The 22,557-nt window shown below is 39.9% G+C and overlaps 1 protein-coding gene across 4 annotated transcripts in view; it reads left to right on the top strand.

Moving 5' to 3' along the window:
• The window catches only part of zfhx3b (zinc finger homeobox 3b), a 271,937-nt gene extending 251,827 nt beyond the window's left edge, over window positions 1-20,110 (top strand). For all 4 annotated transcript variants that reach the window (XM_078944478.1, XM_078944477.1, XM_078944479.1 and 1 more), the window contains 5 exons: window positions 5,211-5,347; window positions 5,864-6,064; window positions 7,522-7,645; window positions 7,919-13,414; window positions 13,671-20,110. In XM_078944478.1, coding sequence (XP_078800604.1) covers window positions 5,211-5,347; window positions 5,864-6,064; window positions 7,522-7,645; window positions 7,919-13,414; window positions 13,671-15,409 — 7,697 coding nt within the window. In that variant the 3' untranslated portion in view covers window positions 15,410-20,110. The remainder of the gene's footprint in view (window positions 1-5,210; window positions 5,348-5,863; window positions 6,065-7,521; window positions 7,646-7,918; window positions 13,415-13,670) is intronic.
• The last annotated feature ends 2,447 nt before the right edge of the window (window positions 20,111-22,557 follow it).

Genomic DNA, 22,557 nt, shown 5'->3' with positions numbered 1-22,557 from the left:
TTTAAACCGTTTAAAAGAACAGCAGCAGCCTTTGTAAGATACATATGTATTTGGCCTGTCATTTCTTGAAATCTGCCGTCATTATTCTTTTTTTATTTACAACTGTTATGTGTTGGACATGAAATAATCCAAAAATATTAAAATAACAATAATCCTGTTAATAAAAAGGTAATAATAATTTGAAAAAGACTAATCAAAATGAACTAAAATCATTATCTCACAAATGATCACAATCATATTCAGTACTAAGTCAGAGGAAAATACTATATGAACGTAGGATTTTTAACTGATTTAAAATATCTTTTGGGGATCATGTCAGCAGTCGCTGGACAACCTTCACGGTTTTAGCACTTAAAAGGCCACAATTCTTTTTTAAAAGGGGTTCAGATCATCTGCATTTTCCTTACCTTTCTTAAAGCATCTGCTGTATTTATGCTGCATTTGAATGTATGGAATGCAAAAACGGAGGGAGGCAGGTGTGAAGGGAATGTAAAAGATGGGGGGAGGTGATCAGAAGTTGAAGGAATAGGAAAGGAAAAAAGAAAGGGAATTGTTAATGTGCCTGCAAACTCAGGCACGGTGTGTTCAGCACAAAATGAAAACGCGTGATGATGATTGCTCTAAATATTTTAGGAAATGCGAGTATTTCCAATGATATTCTTACTGTATATATTTATGATCATTCTTCACAGAGAAAAGCAACATTTGCCGACAATAAAAAACTTGTTAAAACCTGATATTTTCTTACTCTACATTTCCCTACAATAAGACTTTAGTGTTTTCAATCCTGTATAATGATTATAATCAATATTTACTTCAAACCTGGGGGGCTGTCTAAGGCTGTGAGTTTAAAGCATGCCTCTCTTCATATTCAGGTGTCCTGGGGGGTAACAGAAGTTAATATGTTTTATTCTGCAGCTTCTGCATGTGATCTGGGTAATGAATGTGATGATTAGCATCCCCTAGACGCACGACTGGGGCATTGCATCCTGCTCATTTTTTATTTGGCTTCACTTTATTCTGTTAGTTTTTGGCTGTTGCTCATTCAGACATGTATAATGAATGACTCTCCACATAACAATGCAGATGTGCTGATTTTAATATCAACTCTGCTCACAGCTGAAATTACATTTTTGGGCTTATTTATATTGAAGTTATTGGCGTCAGTGTTTATGTCACTTTGAACAATTTTTGTGCAGCAGTGATTTGTTACTGCTTTTAAAATGTAATTAGCGTGGAATCTATAGACAGAGGAGTGGCAGTGCTCACAAATTTATGTCACGTCCTCAGTTTGTTTGTCACCCCTCAAAGGAATCAAATTATAATTCCTTTTGCCTTTGAGATAATAGGCCATAAATTGTCCTTGTTTGTGATTCTCCTCCCTGAAAGCTCAGTGTTTGAGTTTTGCAACAGAGTTTTCAACAGCCTACAGGCTACAGCTGGAACTGTGTGGTGCAAAGGTGAATAACTAAGTTTCTGTTCACCCTACAGCAGGCCTCTTTGTGTCATATCTATCTTTTTATTTTTCAGTTTATAAACTCACCCCCCCCCCCCCCCCACCCGCACACACACACACATACGCACAGTTCTTAGAATACCAAGTTCCCTGTTTTGTCATACAGAAAAGAAGTGAACCCTACAAATGTAAGGAATATATTTAGGTAATTCTGCTTTTTTAATCTTACACTCTAAGTTAAAAAAAAATCATTTTTTAATGCAGAGTAATTACCCCAGAGATATATGATGAAATGGAGTACTGCCCTTTATTGCTCTGGGCTCTGACACAGGCTGTAGATTAAAAACCTGGAAAGAAATGGGAAAAAGAGAAGACAATACCCAGGTATTGTTGGCATTAGCACCGAAAGAAAATGAGTTGTAGCATCGGGGGAGTTGAATCATCTCCATATTAATGGCCAGCTTACTGAGGGAATGGAGGTTAGGGTTTTCCATGGCAAAGGAGTGGGAGGTCTCAGCGGTGTGAAGGTTTTAGGTTTTGGAAGAGCTGGAGATCAGTTGAAAAACTTTTCAAAAATGTAACATATAAATTTAAAGTTTCCCAAAGAAAGTACTTGGACTGTCTGACAGCCTAAAGTTCCCATTTACATGTGTGAAAATTATTGTAATGTGCAAATTCTACAATTGGGCCCCGACAACAATGAAGGGTTCTTCCCCTTCAAAGCATCGTTCTTTTTTCCCCGTCGTCTTCATTCTATTCACCACAATTTCTTACACGTGGAAATCTTTTCTCAAGGACGCATAAGGGTAGCTGTGATTTTGCACTTCTCAAAGATTTCAGGGGCAGATGACCTGCTGTGGTTAATCCAGCCTTTGCTGTGTCAGTCACTCTGTCCAGTCGCCATCTTTTTCCCCTTGAAAGCACAACAAGGCTGCAAGGATTGCTCCAGAGACTGGTTGACAGCCCCTTTGCAGCTTGAATAATACAGTCCGGCTACAAGAGAGAGACAAGGTGCCATAGTCCAATTCACTTAAGGGACCCGACAGCAGAAAAGCCTATGGTTTACAGAAAATGGGCATGAATTAATTATCACCTATTGTAACTGACTCATAGGTCTTTTCTGCCCTGTCCTTCTGCCTGTAGTACTTTAACATAAAAGCCACCCTGTGTATCTGTCAGAAGATGTTTGGTGTGGATGGAGGCTCTGTGTCTAATGACCAGCAGAAGAGGTTCGGGTTAGGGGAAGGCCTGGAGAAGACATTAGGGACCCTAATGGGGAGGGAACAAAGTGGTCATGGCTGTTTCGGACTCAGCTAATTGTAGTTTATTTATATATATTTGCAAGGCTCTGAAAAGTGGGTTTTAAGTCATCAAGTGTTAAGTGTTGACAGAAACAATAATTACAGGAGTAATCTCCACGCTGACTTCAGAATTGAATGGTGCTTGACAGAAAAACAGGATTTCTCCTTTAATTTCAAGCCTACTTGTAGATCTTTAGAAATCAAATGTTTTTCCACGTAACCCAAAAGAACCCATGGTGAAATCAGTGTAACAGAAAAAAATTGGAAATGTGCTCTGTGGTCCACTTGCTTTGTGGTGTACCCAACATAATTTTCCCTTTAAGGAAAAATGGGTCTGGGTTCTTATGGGTTAATGACCATATTTATTCTTATGCTAAAATCCAAATGTTGGTTTTAAGTCACAAGTCGTTTACACCTAAAAGACTCTAAATTTCACAGTTTCCTGTGTACTTGAGGCCTCTAAAAAGCAAAACCATGACTTCCTTTGATGTTATTCAATATTTTAGGACATTTTTGTACTCCGACTTTGGCAGTTCATTGTTTCTTTGATGCTCCTAAGGTCTGCTCCATCAGGAAATAATCTTTCATTCTCATGAACATCTTGACATATCACATGTTTCATGCATGCAGGTTTCTTCTCAGACAGCAGTGTCAAATCTACAACGTAAAGGCTATACCTAATGATCAAAAAACCTCTACAACTCTCTTAATGCTATTTTCTTCTTTTGCGTTTTTTCCTTCCTTTTTTATTAACCTTGACAGGAAAGAAAGAAAAAAAGGTTACAGTAGTTAGATGTTAGTCATGGGTCTGGTGATGGTGTTGGGGTGTACTGTTCTTAAGAGAACAGGTTTGATCAGATTTATGGGGTCCTAATTGGCCGTGACGAGTGAGACTGCGCCAAACTAAGCCTCCACAGTTCTCCATCTGTCCTCGCCTCACACATTTTTCTCTCATCCATACTTAAACACAAAGCACCTGAATGAGGAAACGAGTTTGGGGCTGTTTTACCACAGCGTTCTATTGCTTTGGCATAAACAGCCACTTGTTCCACCTCTCTGGAGCTAATTGAGCTGCTGGGAAAGTACAGTTGTTACATTTATTCTCTTAATCAGGAGGTTAAGAGGATACTTGATGCTTACAGTAATCTGTGCTTGCTTTCTTTACTGCATTTACACACTTCACAGCTGAGAATGAACCACTCCTTTTTCTCACATTTGATCTCCTTTAGTAGAAGCCGTTTTGTTTCTTAATTCCTCTTCCACCGCAGGGAGAGAAGTTAGCCTTTTCCTACCTTTTGGAGTTTGATGTTAATTATAGTCAAAGAGCTGTCGTAAAAATAACAAGCTACTGAATGAAAAATGAAAAGCAGCATTTGCTTGGAGAGTTTTTTTTACCATGATGACACAAATGCGTTTGCAATGAAAAAATATACATCAACATTATTCATTAAAATTTTTACTTCACTACATGTAAGATGCCAGCCAGTTTTGAGGAGTCTGATGTGGATGTATTGGTGACAGAGCCATGACTAAGAGGTTCATGTCAGTGAATGGGAGGTTCCTTTTGTTTAACATTCTCTTTGTTATTAGTGGATGTGTTTAATAGGATTGACTGTGACTGGACCCTAATGGGGTCTCCTTGGCTGATCCCAGTGTCTCTGGGAGACCTTGCAGGCTGCTCTGTCCGAAGCCAGGTCCCCCACTGAGTAATCAGCTCAGCTCCCCTTGTCCTGATTCAAACTGACATTTTAATGTCTGGAACAGCAGCATGGTCAGCCCTCCTTAACCTGACCCCTTACCACACCACCCCTCCCCTACTACTGCCCCTCTGTTCTCAATTTAGACTTCCAGAACTGTACAAATCAGGTTAAATTTAACTCTTTATGGGCTTATTTAAGGGTTCATGAGACATCTCCTTAAGTTTCCTAGTAATACTTTCCTACAGTGACAAAATATGGCCCCACTGCAACTCTCCCATTAATGCTTTGTGTGGGATTCACTTGTAGGAGAACTCGTAGTTGTCTTCTTGTTTTGATGCCCTAAACACATTTTGTTGTTTTGAGATTTCCTCAGAGGTCAAAGAATAGTTGTTGTTTTTTTTGTGTTCATTGCAATAACTGCAATCCAGTAAAGAAGTTGTTTGATAGAAATACAAAACTTAATTTATTTTTTCTTCACTATTCTACCATCTTTGACATATTTTGATAATATTTGATTCATTGTATTACACTGTGAAATTATTTTTCCAATAATTTCAGTGTTATTTGGCAAAATAATGTGTTTTAGTCCCATGATTAAGTTTGTAAGTATATGCAACAGAAAATGGTGGATCACAGTAGCCACTCTGGCATACTCTATTAAATAGACTTCTGTAACGTTTGGGTAACACATTCCATAGCTCTGTATCCATCTCTTCTTGACATGCCTGCTTTCCTTTCTATTTTTGCATTTAGCTTTATCCAGCCACACAGAACGGCACCTGTCAGACTCACCAAATTCTTCAAAGAGGCCTTCTTCACGGTCAGGGACTTCAGAGAGCGTGCTGTCCTCGAAGCGTCCCAGGACAGCTGAGAAGGGGACTGCTGAGCAGGTGAGAATTACAAGCCACAGAATGTTGCTAATAATTAACGTAATATTTTCTTACACTGCGTGTCTTTTAAACTGGGGATTTAATTTAAAAAGTACTTAAATCCATAGTTACCGAGCCCTTAGAAGTAGTTTTTTTTTTCTTTGGACTTTGGTCCATTAAAATATATTAAAATGTGCACCACTTTTTAAATGTAGATTCTGCTTTAACTCTACTCAAAACTAGTTTAGCCCCTTTGCTTTGGTGTGTGTAAGGTGGAAAAATCAATGTTGTATTAGACAGATGAGAGCACTTTGAAGTGGGTGTCAAGACTCTGTGGTGTTCAGTATAACACTCTAGTCTGTGATCAGAGGGATCTGCTCATTGGAAAGGAGCCCCACTCCTGCCCCCTCGTCTACAACCCCCCCCCCCCCCCCCCCCCCCCCCAAGCTAGTCCATCATGCCCAGTGAACAGACTGCACCAGAATAAGCCCTTGTTTCCATCTATCTTTCTCTTTCTCTGTGTGTCTGACCGTAAAGATGTACCAGTGCCCCTACTGCAAGTTCACCAACACGGATCTGAACCGTCTCAGAATGCACGTGATGACACAGCACTCTGTTCAGCCGATGCTTCGCTGCCCGTTATGCCAGGACATGCTCAACAACAAAATCCACCTGCAGTTTCACCTCACTCATCTCCACAGTGTGGCTCCTGACTGTGTCGAAAAGCTGATTGCCACAGTAAGTTATGCTTAGATTGAACACAAGAAAGGTTGACAAGTTAAAGGACCAAAAAAATTTTACTTTATTATCTAAATGAGCCCAGGGATGTCTAAAGGATGACGAACTTGCTTCTACTGAATCACTGCAGTAGCTGCCTAGCTTTTTTGTAAAATATCTAATCATGAATGATTAAAAATTAAGAGCTGGCCAATTTTCCCACACTTAACAGGATTAGGGTGTAACGATTCATTTTAACAACAAGCTGATTCACATCATAATTTATGGTTGCTGATGGTCAATATTAGTTCATTTTAAATGATCCAGTTCTCTGAGCTAAAATCGAACCAGAAAATATTTAGCCAAAAATTCAACCAGTGTGACTCTGAGATAAATACCTGGTACTGAACAGTGCTGGTGACGTTTTCCAGATTCCTTGTATTTCTTGCAAGATAATCCAGTGTAAATTAAATATGTGCACAGATAAATAAAAAAGAATTAATGTCAAATCCATCCACATTTTAGTTTCATAAAGTTCTGCCCACTCTTGTTTTTCCACATAAAAATAAACTTTATTAGAACATTAAAACACACTTTATGGTCACGGTTCTTCGCAATATTCAAAATGTTTACATACATTGGACTGGAATGATGGCTTGATCATTTTTTTGCTGCCATCACATGTGTCTTGTCTGCTTTGATGCACTCAGTCGTTTTTACGTTATAGTAAAATAAACCTTCTGTGCCTCAATCTAAATGGTATTTTCCAATATCCATATAATTCATTTATTTATTTAATTTTGAAAGAAGTTTTTGAGGTCGATTCAGTTAAAATCTTGTCTTTGACAGAGTGATCTGGTTGGATCATCGAACTATAAATCAATTAATCAATCAAGTCAATTAATTGAATTATAACAGAATTGGAATGCACGGTGGCGCAGTGGTTAGCGCTCTTGCCTCACAGCAAGAAGGCCCCGGTTCAAGTCCCGGCTGGGGGACATGATAAACTACATCAAGGGACCTTTCTGTGTGGAGTTTGCATGTTCTCCCCGTGCGTGCGTGGGTTTTCTCCGGGATCTCCGGCTTCCTCCCACCATCCAAAAACATGCTTCATAGGTTAATTGGCAACTCTAAATTGTCCATAGGTGTGAGTGTGAGAGTGAATGGATGTGTGATTGAAGACATTCTACCCTGCGACAGACTGGCGACCAGTCCAGGGTATCCCTTGCCTACGCCCAAGTGGCCGGGATAGGCTCCGGCAACCCCGTGACCCCGAAAGGGAATAAACGGTCAAGAAGATGAATGAATGAATGAATGAATATAACAGAATTATAGAAATACTGTGCATTACGGAAATAATCAGAATAATTCTTTTTTCCCGTGTCCAACCGTCATTCATTCTTCTAAACTGGAAAGTTATTTCTTTGCCATTGAATGATTTGTTTACAATTGGAATCTTTGTGATCTTTTTTTTACAGGTGACTGCTACCGAAGCACTACCAGCAACTATGTTTATACCTGTGGCCAGTCCAGACAGAGAGTCCCGGAGCACCCCACAGGCAACAGCCAACTCTAACATAGAAGATTTAAAGAAACAAACTGGTTTGTAATGTTTTCATTGAAAATATTGTATTAGTTTAAATATCTACTACTTTAATTTAATTTACTTAATTAAAACGTACCAAATTGTTATATTTATATATATTTCGCATTGATTGGTGGGTTTGTTGTTACATTCATTCAATGCTAAAAAACATCTGAATGACTGATCTTATTGCTTACAAGTCTTACCCGCAGTTTTCAACTAAATGATTTTTTTTAATAACTTAGATAGAAGCCTCATGATATGCTTTTTGTTTTATGATTTGTTCACAGATGCAGCAGATGCTGATCTGGAGAAGGGGGTGTCCCTCCCCACTGATATTACTGAAGCTCAAAAAACAGCTCTGGAGGATCAACAGTTAGAGGATGCCACTGGATTTCTGTGTTGGAAAAAAGGTTGCAATCAAGTGTTTAAATCCTCAAACTCTCTCCAAACGCACTTCAATGAAGTTCACAACAAGAGATCGCAGCTACCGGTGTCAGATCGCCATGTCTACAAGTATCGTTGTAACCAGTGCAGCCTGGCCTTCAAGACCATCGAGAAATTACAACTCCATTCGCAGTACCATGTGATAAGAGCGGCTACCATGTGCTGTCTTTGCCAGCGGAGCTTTAGAACTCTGCAGGCCTTGAAGAAGCATTTGGAAACCAGTCACTTGGAACTAAGTGAAGCGGATATCCAGCAATTATATGGAGGATTATTGATGAATGGTGACATTATGGTATTAGGGGATCCAACCATGGGTGAGGAGCATGGAGGTCTGGGGGAAGATGAAAAGGAGGCAGATGACAGTGACCAAGAAGACAAGCAAAGTCCAACGGGCAGTGACACAGGCTCGCTACAGGAAGACTCTGGATCAGAACCTAAACGTGCTCTGCCATTCAGAAAGGGGCCCAACTTTACAATGGAAAAGTTCTTGGACCCGTCTCGTCCTTTCAAGTGTACCGTATGCAAAGAATCTTTCACACAAAAGAACATTCTGCTGGTTCACTATAATTCTGTCTCCCACCTTCATAAAGTGAAGCGGGCCCTTCAAGAATCTACCACTGGTCAGCCTGAGCCTACCAGTAGTCCTGACAATAAGCCATTCAAGTGTAGCACATGCAATGTGGCATATAGTCAGAGTTCCACTCTGGAAATCCACATGCGCTCTGTTCTACATCAGACCAAAGCTAGGGCAGCCAAGCTGGAGGCAGCAGGAGGAATTTCCAGCTCTGCAAGCAGTACTGGTCCAAGTGGTGGAGGGTCCAATATCAGCACTTCAACATCTAGTCCAACCCCTGCAAGTAACTCAGCTACTAGCTCTACGAGCCACAGCTCTTCTGCCCCTCAGACAGCTCAGAGTATTCACATGAACCAACCTCATAGCATTGAAAACATAGGAAATTCTTCATCAACCTGCCGTTCTTCCCCATCAGAAAACCATGAAGCAAAAAAGTCTAAATTTTCAGAAATTCTCTCAGCTCGGGGGCAACAGCAACAGCAACAGCTCCAGCAACAACAGCAATTGGCCCAAGCGCAAGCCCAAGCTCAAGCTCAGCTTCAGCAAGAGCTTCAACAACAAGCTGCACTTCTTCAATCCCAGCTGTTCAATCCAGCACTTTTACAGCATTTTCCAATGCCAACTGATGCGCTTTTACCATTGCAGCAGCAGCAGTTGCTGTTCCCTTTCTATATTCCTGGGGCAGAATTTCAGCTCAACCCAGAGATCAACATCAACAATTCAGCACTTGGCCTAACAGGATCTTCCACCTCTTCGCTGCTGGAAGACCTAAAGAATTCTGCCCAGCAGGCTCAACAGAGTTGCTTGCAGCAGCAGTTGTTGCACCACCACCTGCAGCAGCAACAGCAACAACCACATCAACATCAGAAGCAACAGCAACAGCAGAGTCAGGCACAAGTTCAAGCCCAGATGGGGTTGCTACACCAGAGTGCATCCCTCCTCCAACAGGCTGATAAAAAACATAAACAATTGATTGAAAAGGATAGAGAAATACAAAAGGACAAGGATACAACAGAAAAACACGATGACTGTATAAACAAAGACACTACAGAAGCCAAACCAAAAGAAAAGAAGGATATTCAACATATTTCCATAAATATTAACCAAGACACGGGATTAATTCCACCAAGGATTGCTTCTGATGCTCGAGGAAATGCAACTAAAGCCTTGCTGGAAAATTTTGGATTTGAATTAGTAATTCAGTACAATGAAAACAAACAGAAAGCTCAAAAAAAGTCATCTGGCCCCACTGGATCAAGTGGTCCTGGAGGAATAACTCGAGTGGTGGACCCTATTGAGGGTTTAGAGAAGCTGGAATGTGAAACCTGCGGCAAGCTGTTTTCAAACATACTGATTCTGAAGAGTCACCAAGAGCACATCCATCAAGCTTTCTTTCCTTTCCAATCCCTTGAGAGATTTGCTAAGGAATACAGAGACTATTATGACAAACTCTATCCACTGAGACCTTCTACACCAGAGGCTGCTCCAGCTCCTCCACCTCCTCCTCCGCCTCCTCCTCAACCGCAAAGAGTTCCCACACCAAATATTCCAGTCTCTGTTGCCTCACTCACACCTCCTACTGTACCAACCTCACAACCACAAGTTCCAATGACCCAACTACCAATGCCAATGGATCTACCCCTCTTCTCCCCTCTCATGATGCAACCAATGCCTCTGCAATCTTTGTCTTCTCAGTTACCACCTCAATTACAATCAGTTGAGCCTAGCTTGGCATCTGATCTGGCTCAGCTTTATGGACAACAGCTTACACCAGCAATGCTTCATCAACAGAACAAGAGGCCACGTACACGCATTACCGATGACCAGCTCAGGGTCTTGCGACAGTACTTTGACATCAATAACTCCCCAAATGAAGAACAAATTAAAGAAATGGCAGACAAGTCAGGGCTGCCGCAAAAAGTTATAAAGCATTGGTTCAGAAACACCCTCTTTAAAGAACGACAGCGCAATAAAGACTCACCCTACAACTTTAACAATCCACCAACAACAACATTAGAAGACACCAAAATTGATTCAAAACCCCCCTCACCTGAACCCCAAAAGCAAGAAATGTATGGAAGTAAGAGGTCATCCCGGACAAGGTTTACAGACTATCAGCTAAGAGTTCTGCAGGACTTCTTTGATGCCAACGCTTACCCTAAAGATGATGAATTTGAACAACTTTCCAACCTTCTGAGCCTCCCCACCCGTGTAATTGTTGTGTGGTTCCAAAATGCTCGCCAGAAAGCAAGAAAGAATTATGAGAACCAGGGTGATGGAGGAAAAGAAGGTGAAAGACGAGAACTGTCAAATGACCGATATATCCGCACATCCAATCTAAACTACCAGTGCAAGAAATGTAGCCTGGTTTTTCAGCGGATATTTGATTTAATAAAACACCAAAAAAAGCTTTGTTACAAAGACGAGGATGAGGATGGACAGTATGACAGTCAAAATGAAGATTCATTTGATCTATCCCAAGATTGTTATACCCCTTCAGGCTCTTCTTGTCACACCCCAATGCCTTCCTCCTCAAGTCTGTGTCCACTTCCTCCTTCAACTTCATCATTCTCACACCTCACATCTACAGAAAAAGAGGAAGCATCACCAGCAACCACCTCAAACTTTTATGATGAAAAGCCCAAGCAGTTACCTGAAATCTGTGCTGATCCAAGGGAAAATCAAATGTCTATTAAACAGGAGATTATACATCAACCCCAGTCTGAGGCACAACTTCACAGATCTCAGCGAGAAGATAAAATCCAAAATGTCTCTAAGTCCGTCAAGCATTCATCTCAGTCATTTTCCCAGCAACAGCAGCAATCTGGACCCTCAGCACCTCAGACAAGTCAGGCGTCGTCTCAAGGCGCTCACATAAGCGTCACTCAACACCTGACCGCAGCTGCACAACTGGCTCAAGCAATGATTCCTTACCAGTGTGAGCAGTGCAAGATTGGTTTTCCATCATTTGAACACTGGCAGGAACACCAGCAGTTACACTTTCTGTCTGTGCAAAATCAATTCATCCATCCTCAATTCCTTGACCGTCCAATTGACATGTCTTTCATGCTGTTTGATCCCAGTAATCCTCTTCTGGCAAGCCAACTTCTCCCTGGGGCAATGCCACAGATTTCCAGCAGCTCTGCTACCTCTCCATCTACCCCAACCTCGACCATGAACTCACTGAAGAGGAAGCTAGAAGAAAAAGCTAGTACTAGCCCAGGAGAAAATGACAGCACTAATAGTGGAGAAGAGCCACAGAGAGACAAGAGGCTCAGAACCACCATCACACCTGAGCAGCTCGAGATTCTTTACCAAAAGTATTTGTTAGACTCAAACCCCACTCGAAAAATGCTTGACCACATTGCACATGAGGTGGGATTAAAAAAGAGAGTTGTGCAAGTCTGGTTTCAGAATACCAGGGCTCGAGAGAGAAAGGGTCAGTTTAGAGCAGTTGGGCCAGCTCAAGCCCATCGTAGGTGCCCTTTTTGTCGAGCTCTTTTTAAAGCCAAAACTGCCCTTGAAGCTCACATTAGGTCCCGTCACTGGCATGAAGCCAAACGCGCTGGATATAATCTTACTCTCGCTGGTATGTTACCAGAGCAAGAGAGTATACAAATGAAAATGGATGCTTTAGAGACATCAAATTACTCTCAATTAGTCCCCACTACAAACAGTGATGGACAAAGCTCTTCTATGTCACCAGTCAACAAAAATGTAGATCTGTCGCCCAGACATCTACTAAGTCCTTCATCCATCAAAGTTGAAGGAATGGAAGACTTTGAGAGTGCAGCAATGTCCTCTGTTAATCTCAGCTTTGATCAGAGCAAACTGGATAATGATGACTGTTCTTCTGTAAACACAGCCATCACAGACACAACCACAGGTGATGAGGCTAATGCTGATAATGACAGTGCTGATCCAAAGCACAGCCAAAACAGTGGAGATTACCTTTCAAAGTCTACCGGCACAGCCCCCAGCCTTGAAAATGATGACCAGATGTCTTCAGGGCTGGTAAGCCCAGCAACAAGCTATTATGCTAAGGACTACGACAATGAAAATATGATTGACCACAGTGAAACATCCAGCTTGGCTGATCCTTGTTCTCCAAGTCCTGGAGCCTCAGGTACCAGGAGCATTGACAGTGGAGACAGACCTGGCCAAAAGCGCTTCCGAACTCAGATGACTAACCTTCAGCTGAAAGTTCTAAAGTCCTGTTTTAACGACTACAGGACACCCACTATGCTGGAATGTGAGGTACTTGGTAATGAAATTGGACTTCCAAAGAGAGTCGTTCAGGTGTGGTTTCAAAATGCCCGTGCCAAGGAGAAAAAGGCAAAACTCAACATGGCCAAGCACTTTGGAATAAATCAGACCTCTTATGAGGGTCCAAAGACTGAATGCTCATTGTGTGGTGTCAAGTACAGTGCTCGTCTGTCTGTTCGTGATCACATATTCTCCCAGCAGCACATCTCTAAGGTGAAGGATACCATCGGGAGCCAGATCGATAAAGAAAAGGAATATTTTGACCCAGCTACAGTTCGCCAACTCATGGCTCAACAAGAAATGGACCGCATTAAGAAGGCCAATGAAGTTTTAGGACTGGCACAACAACAGGCCATGCAGCAACAGGGAATGTTTGATAACCCAGCAATGCAGGCCCTGAATCTTCAGTCGGCCTATCCAAATCTGCAAGGCATTCCACCTGTTCTTTTGCCAGGGGTTGGCAGTCCCTCTCTTTCCAGCTTTAACTCATCTAACTCAGGTACGCAATTACGTTGCATTTAAATAACAATATATTGCTAAACTTAAGGCTGTACAATTATGTTTATTTTTCAAAAAAATTTCTATTTTGATTTTTCTAATTATTGTTTAATTTAAATAGCCTCACATTTTAGGACCTTATATATTTGAAAACAGATGTAGTTGAATAATTTGTGTGAATTTATTGATGCTAACATTGCAAAACTTTCAACATGTTTATAGCTTTAATTTTCTGTGTGCATTTGTAAAATTTCCAGCTTTAACTTCCCCCAAACCACCAAACCTTCTGAACCTGCCTGGTGCCAGTGTTCCCTCACCAAGCCTGCCCACGTCTGGATTGCCCAACAAGCCTCCACCTTCATCATCTCTTGCAGCATCCAGTCCAGCCCAGACCAACTCATCCGCTTCGCACTCAAGTCCAACTCCCACATCCAACTCCACTTCCTCAACGACTCCTTCTGGTTTACGGTCTGAACCCCCCAGAGAACGTGAGCCTGAGAGAATGGTAGAAAAGGAGAAGGGTAAGGAAAAGCCAGAGAAGCCCTCAACACCAAGTTCAGCTGGAAGCACTCCTGCCCCCTCCACTTCTGCTGCCAGTGCCAAAAAGGAGAAACCAGACACAGCTGTTCCTGCCACTTCTATGCCCACACCAGGCATGGAGTATGTGGTCGACCCTGCCCAGCTTCAGGCTCTTCAGGCTGCTTTGGCATCAGATCCTACGGCTATCCTTACAAACCAATTTTTACCCTACTTCATGCCTGGCTTTTCACCTTACTACACCCCACAAATTCCCGGTGCTCTCCAAGGGGGCTATCTGCAACCGATGTATGGTATGGAAAGCCTCTTTCCTTACAACCCAGCATTGTCACAAGCATTGATGGGTCTTTCCCCTGGATCGTTACTGCAGCATTACCAGCAATATCAACAAAGCTTACAGGAGGCACTACAGCAGCAACAACGGCAGCTTCAGCAGATCCAGCAACCCAAGACTGGCCAAACTCTAGTTCCCCCTCAAACCTCGGGGGATCGTAAAGATTCTGCCAAAGATTCAATTAAAAAAGAGGAACAAAAGGGCAACCCAGAAAGTGAAACCGCCACATCTTCCTCCTCCTCCTCGACTTCCTCCACCACTTCCCATAGCAAATTACCCTCTGATAAGAGTGAGATGGATGGCAAAGCTTTGGACTACCATCTAGACCAGTACATTGTCCCAAAAGTGCAGTATAAACTGGCATGCCGCAAGTGTCAAGCTGTTTTCACCAAGGAAGAGGCGGCTGTTACCCATGTCAAATCTAACTGTTTCTTTGGTCAGTCTGTGGCAAACCTGCAAGAGATGCTGCTGCGTGTCCCCAGCGGTGTAGGTGTAGGGGCTGGAAGTCTGTATGACTGCTTGGCTTGTGACACTACGTTGGATGGGGAGAAAGCACTCAGTCAACACCTGGAATCGGCATTGCACAAACACAGAACAATCAAGAGATCAGTCAGAAATGCCAAAGAGCACGCTACAAGTTTATTACCTCACTCTTCAGCCTGCTTCCCCAATCCTAACACCACATCTACCTCGCAGTCTGCCACTCATCCCATCAGCAGCCCTCCCTCCCTGCCAACATCTGCCACCATGCCATCATCTGCGGTTCCCTCATCCCTATGTTCCTCTACGGCCACGCTCAGCACCACGGCTGCAGGCAAATCCTGGTCCCAGGCTTCTTTCTCAAGAGCTTTAGCTGGGAAGACCAACGCTAGCCCTTTGTCCTTCTCTTTTCCTCCAGTGTCCTCACCTTCAACGGTTACCTCAAGTTCATTGAGCACCTCAGGAGTTCAGACCTCGATACCAACAGACAACTTTACCGATGAGTCTGACTCTGACTGCAGTCAGAAGTCAGCAGACAGGCTGGGCATGACGGCAGAGGAGCCGCAACAGCCTGGTTTTGTCAAAGACAGTAACAGTTGTAGTAGTAACCTTGCTAGTGTAGGAACAGACTCCATCAGATTGTAAAAGAGCTTTCAATGATGAACAATATTTAAAAAACACTTTAAAATGACAAAAAAAATGACAAATGGAGAAAAAACATAAAAAGCAGCAATGTTAAAAGTACATTAAAGTATACAAACCAATTTCAGAAAAAAAAGATGTGTAAAGATTACCTGCAATTCCAAAGCTTGTAACCAAAAATTTTAATGTTAGTGGATTGTTTTCCCATATCAACATGCTGGTTTTCATTTTGTTTTTTTTAATGTTTTGTTTTTGTTTTGTTTTTCAACTGAGAGTCATGTAAACTAATATGTGAGAACAGACAAGGTCAAACTGGTGGAGGATTGATGTACTGTATGGGAATGGACTGCCTCAAAGCTGAAAAATGGCTCGAAAAACATTTTGAAAAAATGTGAGTCAACAAGCTGTCCCTGTGTTTCCTAATAATTTCTACTTAATAGCACAGTCACTAAAAGCCAGTATGTACTGTATGGGAGAATAGTCTATCAATTTTCTTGCTATTTAAGCATTCAGATACCAATGGCTTGCAAAGGTAGAGGAATAATGTAATGTCTATTTAATTCTCAGGTCAACAGCTCGCAGACATTTTTCTTTTACAGAATTTCATGTTTTGTTTTGTTTCCAAAAAGTGTTGAGCAATTATTTTTTACAAATCTTTTTGACTTGATTCAACGACAGAAAGCTTTAAAGTTCAATTCAATTTTAACAAGGCTAAGTTACTGGGCATTCAAAAGGGTGAACAATTTGCTGGTTTTAGTGCTAAAAACATTTTTAGTGTGGGGAAATAAAGATCTGGTTCCCAGTTATATTCAGACAAGGGAGAGCATTGCAGACTGATAACAGGTGATTCACTAAATTTTGATATGAAAAAAAATCTGCCCTCTGTATTTATAATAGATATGAGCATTTTTGATGTTAAGTAGGTTGTTACATTGGAAATGAATTTAAGCAGTATGTAGAATGGCAAAAAAAAGTGTACATTTAGCTTTTGTATTGTCCAGTTTTATGACACTTCATTTGATGTTGTCTTGGTCATTCCGATGGTCTTGATTATGAAAAGGTAATTTATCTACTTTATTTCTGTCTTATTCGTAAATTCGTGGAAAATATTCACCCAGTTCCACCTCCTAATTAATTCTTTAAAAGAATTATTTAAAACTTTTGGTACGGCTGATTTTTTTTTTTTTTTAGGTCAAGCCAAAACAAAAAGCTCCTGGGTGAAATATTGAGAGTTTGACTTTATTTAAATTTTTTGTTACCTTTGTGCACTTATATCTATCTAACTCTAATTTGTCACTCTTTTTATTTCCCTTTACGCACTTATTTTTTCTCAGCTCTCCTGCGTTTGGAGACCTGCGTAAAACACAAGCAGGTCTCTTTCTTGCTTACAATCTTTTTTCATTTTGACCTTTTTTTGTCATACATGAAAATGAAAAAGAATACTAATAATAATTCTCACGCTTTAAGACAAAAGAAAATCCAAAGACTAAACACTTTCACCATTGGTGCATAAAGATGAAAAAAGAGGCTTCTTTATACTTGAGAATTTGTTGCTGTTTTTAGACGAAAGGAAACAAAGTTGTTAAAGAGAAAGAACGCATTAGAGTTGCCGTTTCTGCTTCTTTGCAAGCAAACAGGTGGCTTTTTTACGTAAATACCAAAAACCAAAAAGGGCCCTTGTCCTTGCATTGTGGAGTAGCACCGTTACAGAGCCATTGCAGTTTGTAAAATAGAGGTTATTAATCTTTGTTTGACTTTTGTCACACTTAAGTGTCCATCATTTTTTTTAAGAAAATGTATAAGGTCTGGTCTTCAAGGACATACATTTTGCTGCTAATGTAGAGTTAAAAATAAGAAAAAAGGAAACATAGTTGCATGCTCATTTTGCTTTTGGCTAAGCTTTAACTAAAACAAACAATAAACCAATTTCTTGCCTCTGCAACACCTTTTTTTTTCTTGTTGCAAAAACGGAACTTTGAAGACTGTGAATATATGTTCCAAAGGACATTTTGCTGATTTTCTTTTGAACAGACCAATGTTTAAAGCCAATGATCTATAATATTTGTAAAAAAAAAAAAAATAACTGCATTCCAAATATCACTATGATTTTGTTCTTAAGCAAGGACTGATTTTATTTGACTGCTTTTAATTGTCACAATCTATTTTTTTTCTTATGATTTTAGGTGATGTAAACTGTTGTGTACATTTTTTTTTGCATTGTTTGCTGAACAAAGTGACCTCTAAATGTCATTTTGTTCTGGCTTTGAGCTTTGCTAAAAATCCCTCCATCCAGTCAAGGTTGTTGCTCACTTGCAAGTAACAGTTGTTACCAAAAAATGTATATAATACATCTGGTACTGACACATCTCATGGGTTTGGTGACGTTTATGCCAGTTAACCAACAAATAGTCTCAGAGAGAATAAATGGTTATTTTGCTGAGGTGGTGTCATGCCCTTTACTGGGAGGTCTGCCAGTGACTTGTCACATGTTGTCTGCAGGGTGCCGCTTCCACATGTAGATTACTAGTTTTTTCATGTTATCTTCATTCCAAAGCATTATTTATTAAAGAAAACCATTTTTTTCTTGGTTTAAAAGATGTCTCTTGTTTCCAATAGCATGCTTTCGTACCCAAAGAAGTCTTCTACTTCATCATGCTGCCATGAAAATGTTCACTCCCTAATCAAAATCTAGAAATCTTTAAATTTGTAAAAAAAAAAAAAAACATCTTCTTACTCCCGACATAGTAAATATATTTGTCCAAATAATTATGAGGCTCAAACTGTCCAAAAAGTGTAAGCATGTTACTTCTCATAGAAAGGTGTGATTTGGTGTTAAATCCAAAATTTACTGTTGAAAGTCAGTAGATCTTGTCTGCAGCTTAGTAATTAAGTCCCCTGAAAAATGTCTGTGTACTTTATAGTTTAGAGAAATTATAAAGTTGTAATTTCTCTTCTTTTTTTTTTTTTGCATTTTTTCCGGTTGTAAACTAACGTTGAACCTGTGTTTCTTCTTTGTATGAAAGCTTTTGTATGTTTCTTAAATCATAAATTGACACTAGCTTTAATTAATTTGTTCAAGCTCTAACACGAGAGCAAAAAGAAAAGAAACATGGCCACTTTAAAGGTTTTTCTTTTTTTTTAATTATGTTATTTACCCAGATTTTCTGGTATGTTTAATCAGAGCCAGCATCAATTCAATTTTTTTACCCACAAAGCTGGGTTATAAATGACTTCACTTTATGAAAAAAATGAAATTTAAACATATGAGAATACTGACACTTCAGCGCTGAGCAGTTTAGAATCTAAACATGTGTACACAACTTAAGCTTTACACAAAAAGAAAAAGATGTATGGCCCATACCAATTGATATTTTTAAATGTGGCATAAGGTGGTTTTGTGGATGTTCACATCCCCCATTTTACATTGGAATACTTGACTTTATTGGATATTTAGAAGAGGGAGCGTAAATGACAAGTGTTGCTGTAAAGGTAATCTTCTGCCCACTGTGAGACGAACGCATACCTGTATACAATTATAGATATATTTAAAAGCAAGACATCTTTTTTTATTTTTATTTGTTTTGTGTGTGTATGTATGTGTCATTGATATAAGGAAAGAATGAAAATAATTAAAAAACAGAAGAAAAAAAAAAAACTCTGGAAAGCTTTGAGATTTTGTTAGGAGAACGCCACAGGCTGTGGGCACACCAAAACGGCACGGGTGCCGGGAGCAGGCTCAAAACAGCTTTAAAACCCACCTCCTTATATAATAACTGACAACTCCATAATGGAAATGGACTCTGGAACCAATGAACATGTGTGACAAGCAGAGGAAAGTTGTTAGTGAAAACGGAACTTAAGTGGCTCCAGCTGCCTCTTTCTCCTATAAGTTTTTTTTCTCTCCAGCTCTGCCTTAGCGTCTTTTCTTTGATGGACATTTTCCAAATTTGAGGACTGGATGGACAGAGATGTGTGCTCCATTTCTTCCTTTTTATGTTGTTACCATTTCATTTCCTCAAGCTTCTCTTTGGTTAACAAGTGTATTTCTCCGGTCAAATAGCAGCTCACCTTTCTCTGTGTTGGCCACATGATCTAGATAGAGATTAATAACATGGAGAAAGGATGGATTCTCATTGCTGTTGTTCTTAAGGAGGCAGTCACTCTAAAAAAAAAAGCGGATTAACCAAAATTACCAACCAAACTACCAACCAAACAAACATTTGCTCCAACTTCAAAGATGAACTGTTACTTGGAGCACTCTGTTCCTTTTGTGACTTCTGGTGCCACAAGGTTTTATTTTTATGCTATGGTTTTTGTTTTCTTGAATTACTCCTTTGAGCCTCATAAGCATGGCTCTGTGGCTCCAGGCAGCCCATCTGAGGGTAGAAAAAACAGCCTTGCAATGTACAAAAAAGAGCAAGTTAAACCAAAAATGTTGTTCTTGATGTCTTTTCTATACTGTAGTCTTGTTAGCTTTTTTGTTACTGTAATTATATGAAGATTTCCAAACTGTACCAAATTACATGGAAACTAACATACATACAACCACATGGAACTTCAGACTTTTAAAGAAACTTTTGTCACAAAAACCTTGTTGTCCTAGTTAAGTTGATTGTAGATGGTAATTGAATATACTCCTTTGAAAATATTTCATCAAGTATGTTTCTTGCTCATTGTGATACATTAAAAAAAGTATGAGCATAAGCTGCACTGGTTTGGACTACTTCTTGACTGCTGTGATGTTTGAAAATTGTTTTTGAAGGAGTCCAGACATCTGGAGGTTAATAGTATATTGAATTGATCAAATATGTTTACGGTCATATAAGAGCTCAAAAGCTTTCCATTCTGCAGGTTATGTCATTTGTTGCATACTGCAGTAACTTGTATGTTTGGTCATGCACACATTTGATTCTTGATCTGTTCTCACTGGTTTCAGGCAGAAACATGTACACTGCAGATTATTTCTTTACTGCACTGGCTGCACTTTAAAATTAATTTGAAGACATATTTTTTGCTCATTTGAAGGTTAAATAATTTAAGAAGAAATATCCTTGTGGAGCTATACTTAACTTGAAACAGGTAAGCATGGCGGCTGTCAAAGGACATAGCAACAAATGAGGGACAATGGGAAAGAACAATGGCAGTAGCATTCTGCAAGTAAGATTAATAACCTGCATTCAGCACAGCAGTGTGGTGGTCAGTGGGGTCATTATTAAAAGAAGAATTCCAGTTTTAATAACTGCGGGAGGCTTTCTGTATGGACTCTGCATGTTCTGTCTATAATTTTTTCTTCAGAGACTCTGTTTTCTTCTCACAGACCAGGAAACATGCAAGACTAAGCAGGTAGAGAAAAAAAAATGAATATATCACTATGGAAACGAGTTATGATTCTTCCATTGACAGACAAAGAGAAATATTTACCTCAAAGAAAAAAAACAGGTCTTATGCCAAAATCATATTCATTTTGCCTTTCAATTTTCATTTAGATTATTATTTTTTTCAAAGACGAATAAGTGGGCCTTACTTTACCTGACTGCTTTAATCTGTCATCAGCTGTTTTTGTGGAGGCATTGTCAGCCAAACAAACCTTTCAGGTCTTTTTGACCAACAATGGCTCCCTCTCAGATGTGTTCATTATTTTGCAACTATTTCCAATTTTTTGCACTTTTGTGATACTTTCTGCAACAAATTTAGAGTTTTATCCAAATGAAACATCACAAAATCCTTTTTTTATTTAGTGGAATCTTAGCAGATGATGAACGACAAAAATCAACTGGCTGTGGGAGAAGAATGAGTCTCAGTTAACCTCTTGCAGTCACATTGTGTCAACAGCAATTAACAGTACTGACTTTTAACAGTACTGCGTGTGTTGTTAAAATAATAATGGATCTGAGTTTTTTTTTTCTTCTAATTAATAAAAAGTGACCTCGTCAGATCCCTTCATCACCTAAAATTCTTCCTGCCCATGTGTTACATTAACACCAGCGGTGAGGGTTGTTAGTGTGCCAGCTTAATTATTACATGTTAGGCAACAACTGTGAACCTGCTATTAATTTGAATGTGTTGCTAATATACTTAGTAGCACAGGGACTCTTCTTTGAAAAGTTACCCTTCAAAATTACTGATTTTAGATGACTGCAGGATTAACAGGATTGCTAAAACAATATTGTGTTTGTTAAACTTATAAAATGATGCTATTCCATATAATCGTTTGAGTAGCCTGAATGTTGAAGCGATGAACCGGATAGTTGTACGTTTCTTGTATCAAACTTTCAAACAGAGTCTGGAGAACAGAGCATCCTGTGGCGAACAACAACAGCCATGATTCATTGGCCATGTTGAGCTAATTAACACGCAAGGGCACATCCCGAATGAATTAAAAGCATTCTAATCCAATCAGCGTTAAAGGCAAGGCCATTTCCTTCACAGGTCCGAACCAGATGACACTCTCTCTCAGAAGCTGCAGTGAAGCAGGCCCAGCCCAGTCACAAAGTGTGAAATTGGGTTAGAGCCTGAGTCTAAAGGACAGCCGTGGGCTATAGGAGCACCAAAACCCAATGTGCCCTGGCCTAAAGGTACAGGGCCACTATGCCAATCTTTGGCACCATTTTTAATTATTACTCTCAATGCAGCTCACTGACACTCATTTTAGACAAACATGCAGCTTGCAGGTCATGACAGAGAAGGCCAACTGAAAACATTATATATTCAGACACATCTGTTTCCACTCGCTATCACTTGAATGGCTTAAAAAGTTACTATGTAATAACATTTATACGACTGTTTGGATGAGTTCAGGTAATCTGACATGATCCAGTACCACAACAACTGTGTCCCTATGAGTTCTTCCAGGTGACAGTGGAAATCACACCAAAATGCAAAACATTGGGTCAGTCGGGCTACCTTTAAGGCAAGGATGCTCTCACAGAAAAAAAATCATTTTGAAATAGTAGTGCTGTTAAAAATAAGTTACAATGATATCCTTTGCAAAAAAAAAAGAGTTTTTGCAGATGTGCTTTTTGTACACAAGAGAAAAAGTTAGTAACAGGTCCCAGAGTAACAAAAAGCATTTTCCATTATCAACAAAAGTATAACAGAAAGTGCCAAATCAAGATGACACCACACTTGTTGATGTAACCCCAATGGACGGT

Source organism: Oryzias latipes, chromosome 3 (genome assembly GCF_053564925.1).
Source record: "Oryzias latipes strain Hd-rR chromosome 3, Olatipes_Hd-rR_3.1".
In the NCBI taxonomy this organism is placed as follows: Eukaryota; Metazoa; Chordata; class Actinopteri; order Beloniformes; family Adrianichthyidae; genus Oryzias; species Oryzias latipes.
This window is presented reverse-complemented; position numbering and strand designations above follow the sequence as displayed.